At 33.6% G+C, this 7,255-nt stretch overlaps 1 protein-coding gene across 1 annotated transcript; it reads left to right on the forward strand.

Moving 5' to 3' along the window:
• Positions 1-4,953: 4,953 nt before the first annotated feature.
• On the forward strand, positions 4,954-6,011 carry LOC126835947 (mucin-13-like). Its single transcript, XM_050568848.1, has 2 exons — positions 4,954-5,463; positions 5,997-6,011. Exons 1-2 carry the CDS (start codon positions 4,954-4,956, stop codon positions 6,009-6,011), a joined length of 525 nt encoding a protein of 174 aa, XP_050424805.1.
• The last annotated feature ends 1,244 nt before the right edge of the window (positions 6,012-7,255 follow it).

Genomic DNA, 7,255 nt, shown 5'->3' on the forward strand with positions numbered 1-7,255 from the left:
TTTACAGGAATTTTTAAATCTGAAAGTGATAAAATCACTTTCGAAAAAACGCTTCGATGCAAATCGATAGTTAGTATTTTCGAGCCAGTACAGTCCAAACCAAGCACAGTATAAACCAGCAAAGTTAGAAAGTATTAAATTGACGTTCTGTATTTACAAATAAGCATCAAAGCGTTTATTTGAAAGTGATTTTATACAAGAGGACTAGTACAGTAGAGTATAGGTATAATGGAATCAAAGCAACGAGGGGACGGAGAGGTCACAGGTCTAGAGGAATTATTATAAAAAAAGTGATAAAATTGAATATGCTCTTTAGTCTATTTTTTTACAACACAATATTTGTAAAACTGTTTAAATATGTACACAAATTTTGTACAACAATATTATGCATTTAATTTGCAATGTACACTGTTCAGTAACGTTTCAACTTACTTGGAATTTATTATACCGTTGAGATTTACATGATCTCTTGTCGTGGTTTCCACAGCCTTCTGTGGAATATTTTGCTTAGATCTTTCAACGAAATTAAGCGCATTTCCAATAAAATTGATTTATTGTCATCAAACGATTTTTGTATAGCATCGATTTTTTTCATACGGATCTCTAAAATCTATTTGTTGCGCAAGTAATCTAAAAACAGACAATTTACTCTATAGTTATAAAAAGTACCAATTTGTGATTTTCTTTTAATGATGTTTGGTTAATGCCTAACCAGTATGCGTGGATAATTAAGCCCATAGTTAGTTTTTGAGAGTCTTGATATGTTTTTGACAAATCTTGATACTGTTGGTAGGATTCTAGGTAATTTTCTAGTTGTAATATTGTGTCGTTGGTATTTTGTCTTTGTGAAACCAGCCTTTGAATCATAATTTTCACTTATTTTTACATCTATAGTGTTTAACCAATATTCAAGTACAGTCGTAGGTTCAAGGCCGTATTTAGGAATTTGTCACCCTGGGGCAACAAAAAAAACGCCTTATTATAATATAATACAAATTTAATGCAATATAATAAAATTTAGCCGCCCTCTAATAATCAGCGCCCGGGGCAACAGCCCCCTGTTGTCCCCTCCTAAATACGGCCCTGCGTAGCTTCGTCGTTTTCTTTCCATATGGTAAGCTATCTTGTCTGTAAGGATTTAATGTGTGCTATAAACTTTTTTCATTTTCGTATTTGGACGTACATGGGATTATATTTAATTTGAAAAACTAGTTAAATGTATACGGTTCTTTTTTAGTTTCATAAGATATCCTCTTTAATTTTTACTTCTGACTGAAAAAAACTTGTATGATGTTACTGTGGCATCAAATTGTCGTTAAGGTAAATATTGATTATGTATTAATCATTTTGTGTGATTTTGATTGTTATCTAATATTTGACGTCAGTATAATTCTATAATTTTTCAGTACAATGTTAAAATATGTGAACTGGAAGATAGTGGCTGGAGGAGCGGCGGTGTTTGGAGCCGGCGCAATAGGCGGGTGGTATTACCACCGATGGTATTCGGTAAGTACAAATTAAACAGCATCTGACACCGGCTTTATACAATTTTGATCTATTAAAAGGTTGTCTCTGTCTCTGAAAGTTGCGATTTTCTCAAAACGAATGCCGCTTAAAAATTCGAAATTAATGGAGGGTGGCAAATTATGCAAGCTGTCCCGACCCGGCGTTTCCCGGGTATATATGTATTAGACATGGTCATGTATTAGACAAACAATCAGCTGTATCCCTGTGGTATGAAAAATGGCACCGTAGATAGATCTACGGTGTAATTTTTCATAACTATTGATACTATCGATAATCATATTAAATTTAAAAAAATTGGGGTGGACCACCCTTATCACTTAGGGGTATGAAAAATAGTTAACGTCCTATTGTCAGATCTACTGAATATACACACAAAAATTCATAAGAATCGGTCAAGCCGTTTCGGAGAAGTTTTGTTACAAACACTGTGACACGAGAATTTTATATATTATATAGATTGTTACTAATGACCCAAAGAATTATAAACCGATGTCATTATTATCAGTGGTATATAAATTGTTTGAAAGAGTACTGTTAACAAGAGTTCAAAACACAAACCGAAGAGAATCTGCCGAAGGAACAAGCAGGTTTCAGATCAGGAAAAAGTTGTTGTGAGCAAGTTTTGTCACGCATGTAGAAAACGGATTTCAGAAGAAAATAAAATCAGAGGCGGGTTTCCTCGACCTAACGAAAACTGAACTTAGAGGCTCAGGAGTTAATATACAATGAGAAGGCTCTCCGAAATACCTGGAATTAAAGTTAGACAGGACTTTGACCTTCAAACAACATTTAGAAGGAGTAAAAAACAAAATAAAAACAAGAAGCAATATAATCAGTAAGCTAGCCGGAACAAGCTGGTAGTGTAGGGCAAATGACTTTCGCACTATTTGGTCTATCGACAGCACAACAGATAATCCGGAGGATTTGTGGAAGAAAATTTGGAGAGATGAAAACGTGGTTAATGGCCTCATCGTCAATGATCCGAATCAGAGAGGCCCAGGATTTGAACTCGTGTTGTGGACCGCTCAAAACCGGATCAGAACAGAACAGGGAAATTGTAATTTCGTTTACAATAATTGGAAAATTGTAGATACACCACTCTGCGAGTGTGGACAGGTACAAAACATCAAACACGTTGCAGAGGTATGCCCCCTAACAGTGAGGCCCAAGATTGGCTAAGTAGCCTGGAAGCTCACCTTTAGAGCTAGATACGTGTGTTGCAGGCACATTTTTCTATTTATATGTCTATTTAATAATTTATAATTTTATATATGTTAATTTCAGTTATTTATCTTTTTTATTTTTTTTTTAGCAATTAAGATTTGATGATGATTTATTTATTATTTCCAAACAGAACATACATAGTTTACAATACATGAGTAATAAAGGAAAAAGTTTGTCTCCAAAAGCCTGATGCTTGTGGAGGAGACAAGAGTTCATATCTCATGTCTTAAATTTATACATTTTTCTGTTTTCAATATTTAGATAATTTACAAATGAAAAATAACAGTATAATATACCAATATTATAAGAACAAATAAAAAACAAAAAGAAGTAGATTGTAATAGTTAGTAAGTAAGTTAGCGTGTAAGCATACATTTTCAAAATTTTGACACTCGTAATTTATAGATGAAATATTTTTTATATAACTTAACACTTCACTGCATAATTTTTTTTTTAACCATATGCTATAAATGTACTTAATACTACTTAAAAAAATAAAAATAAATTTGTTTTGAGTTTTGGTTTCATGGAAAACGCTAATTTAAGAATTTGGAACATTATGGAACATTGTGCATACAAAGATGTATAGCATGAGCAGATATAAACAATAAATACAATCGTTCCATATTATGGAACATTGTGCAGTGAAGGGTTAAAACTATGGAAACTATTTATATCAATACACAAAGAATTACAGAGTTTCAAACCCATATAATACGGATTTCTTTTACAAAATTCACTATTACATTTAAAAATTGTAAAAACATTTTTAACAATTTTAATATAATACACGTCAAATGGTTAGATTAAAATTAATGGTTAAAATTAAAATCTTTATGGTTGGAGTAATACAAATTACGTAAAATTTAATTTGCATGGAGTTGTTTTAGATTAAGTAAATTGTAGGTATTGAATATAATATTTGTATGTGTATAGTAGGGTTTTTTGAAAGCAATCCTGAGTAAGGAATTTATCGTTGTTATAAGTTTTTTAAATGCGCATCATAAGCTCCTCTCCAAGCAGCAATTCCATAAGAGAAAACTGACTGAGCAATTGCACAATAAATCATTCTCGTGGTGTTGGTCAATAAAATATTGTTTAGAGTTTTGAAAATATAGAACATGCTTCTAACTTTTTAGAAGAACTATATCCCATTTTCAATATCGATCAATAGTCACACCAAGGTATTTTACAGAATCAACAGATTTGATATGACTACAAAAATTGCTATGAGTATTATTTAATTTAACTCGCTGTGTGCAATTTGTTAGAAAAGTTTTGTTAAGATTATTCGCTACTCCACGAATGCCATATGTGTCTAATTTTTTTAGTAACAAATTATGGTCTACTGAGTCAAAGGCCTTTTTTACATCTAAAAAATTCCAAGTACTAAAACGTCACCCTCATCAAGTTTTTTGTAAATAGAAATTATTCGACTTTGTAACGCTTTAAAAGCACATTTATTATTTCTTAAACCAAATTGTCTTTCAAAAAAAATAGACGATTTTTCCAGAAACACATACAATCTTATTTTTATACATTTTTCCAATACTTTGGATAAAGTATAAGTCCGAGATATCGGACGATAATTAGTACAGATATTTTTATTCTCCGGTTTATAAACTGGGATTATAGTAGTTTCCTTAAGCACGTGTGGGAAAATTCCAGAAGTAATTGATAAGTTAAATATATGTTCCAAAGAGTTATTATGTGGTCAATAATTTGTTTTAAAATATAATTTGTTAGGCCATTATCATAAAATGAAATGCTTCCCTTACGATTCGCGGACGAATATGTTTGGTTATTAAAAATGTATCACGTGGTGTTGCGGAAAAGTACGCAAGCTGTTAACATATAATATGTAATACCTATGTGTTTTTGTGACAGTTTTTTTCGATTTATTTGCCAAAGTAATATACTACCCCCACTCCCATTCCAACCCCTACCCTTAACCCCAAATCCATTCACACCCCCACCCCTACCCCATCCCTCATCATTTATCTCTAATCTCTTATCGGTTATGTGCCAGAAATAAGACATAAAAATGTAAGTATAATAATGTTTTTTTTTCCAAAACAGTCGGCAGTGACATCGACCTCCGCACCTGCCCCTCAACCGGCTAAGAGTACGGCCACGTATTCCGGGACTTCTCAACCGGATAAGACTACGGCAACGGATTCTGGGACCGCCCCTCAACCGGCCATGAGTACGGCAATGCATTCTAGGACCGCCCCTCATCCGGCCATGAGTACGGCAATGCATTCTAGGACCGCCGCTCAACCGGATAAGACTACGCCAACGGATTCTGGGACCGCCCCTCAACCGGCTAAGAGTACGACCACGTATTCCGGGACTTCTAAACCGGATAAGACTACGGCAACGGATTCTGGGACCACCCCTCAACCGGCCATGAGTACGGCAATGCATTCTAGGACCGCCCCTCAACCGGATAAGACTACGTCAACGGATTCTGGGACCGCCCCTCAACCGGCTAAGAGTACGGCCACGTATTCCGGGACTTCTCAACCGGCTAATAGTACGGCCACGTATTCCGGGACTTCTCAACCGGATAAGACTACGGCCACGGATTCTGGGACCGCCCCTCAACCGGCTAAGAGTACGGCCACGTATTCCGGGACTTCTCAACCGGATAAGACTACGGCAACGGATTCTGGGACCGCCCCTCAACCGGCCATGAGTGCAGATTGGAATGTAATTACTGAAGAAAATTTTCACTTGTTTGTCCCGAACATTTACGATCGAGGGCAAACATTTGATTTTATTGTTCAGCAAATCGAGAAATGTAATCCGGAAACCCGGCGGAACGGACGAAAATACGGACTTATTTGTGCATTGAATCGTACAGAAATAAGGCACCTAATACGTGTCGTGGGATACCGCCTAAAAAAAAAGATAATAAAAAAAAGAAACTTCGAGAAGAGAAGGGGAGGCGAGAAGATGATGAAGAATCATGATGTAAATTTAATGTCATTTATATAGAAGATTATCAATATTTTGTGCAGCCTGACATAAATTAATAAGTAATATGCTTATATAATATTCACCTAGTGCATCAATAAAATCCTGGTGATTAACAAGAACTACTCTTCTTCGTTTATTGATCAGGTTCTGTTTTCCATAAACTCGCCATTCGACAGATAGTAAATCAGATATTTGTTGACCAAAATATGCAATTAATATGCATATAAAAAATGTATCTTAATAATGTTATTTTTATTTCGCAGTTATGTGTTTATTAAGGGTCCGAAACTCACATTTAAGAGCAACTATAGCTACTATATAATTATATAGTATTTTTAATAGTAAGGAGTTAAAAAAAAAAAACCACAAAAGCAAATTTATCATTATTAGCTGTGTTCTTTGTATTTATGTGGGTTGAAAACCTTTTATGGAGATTTTAAAAATTGTGTTTTTTTAATAATAGTATAGGAGCAGTATCATAAAGTTAAATGTTCACGAGATTTGATCCAGTCATAAAATAAAGAATTATCATTCATGACTTTTAATTATTATTAAAATACAGGGTGATTTTTTTATAACGAGCCACTCAATATCTCATATCTCATAGGGTTTAATAAGAAATTACAATATATTTTTTTCATATTGTTTTTTTACAATGTGATCTCAATTTTTCACATTTTTTTTTGTTTTTACCCCTCTCCCAACTTATTTTTTTTGATAGCAACTTTTGAAACTTAATGGTAACGTATATATTTTATTAACTATGTATGTTGAGAATAATGTACTAAGAATTTTGACTGGTCGATAACCAGTTTCGGATAACTATTTTTGAAGTTGTTGAAGTTTCAAAATTAGGGCAGGAGGAAAGGTGGAGTGTAGTATTATTTTTATCTGCACGCATTTCCCACCCGCACTTCCCCTCCCATTCTAACTTTAAAGCTCTTTTAACTTTAAAATAAGTTATACAAAACTGGTTATCGATCAGTCAAAATATTATTTTCAATTTAAAAAAAAACCAGTACAGTGGGGTCGGGGCATAGTGGTTTTATTTCATTTTATCACTTTTATTTGTAATAATTTCTGTAGACCTGTGACCACTCCGTCGCCTCGTTGCTTTGATTCCATTATGCATAGGCATAATGGAAAATATATTAGAATAAAGATTCTACTGTACTAGGCCTCTTGGATAAAATCACTTTCAAATAAACGCTTTGATGCTTCTATTTTGTAATTTTATCGGTCATTTAAAAAACGACACATCAGTAAAATTCCTCACTGTATTGGCACTATATTTTGGATGTGTTCAAAGTGTAAACAATATTTATGTCAAACCAAAGACAAGCAGTGCTTTGAAGACTACCACGTGAAATAAAAATAAGAGTTTTGAATTTCATGAAATTAATTTTTTTGTAATATTTTAATTAAGAGAAAAGTAATTAAGATGTAATTAATTAGTAAAGATAAGTAGTATAGATAGTAGAGAGTAGAAGATAGTATTTAAGAGAAAAGTTTGTTTCATTTC

The sequence above is a fragment of the Adelges cooleyi genome, unplaced genomic scaffold (genome assembly GCF_023614345.1).
Source record: "Adelges cooleyi isolate 19-005CV unplaced genomic scaffold, UGA_ACOO_1.1 ACOO_flye_CR_arks_rails_tigmint_CR_PRNA_23, whole genome shotgun sequence".
NCBI lineage: Eukaryota > Metazoa > Arthropoda > Insecta > Hemiptera > Adelgidae > Adelges > Adelges cooleyi.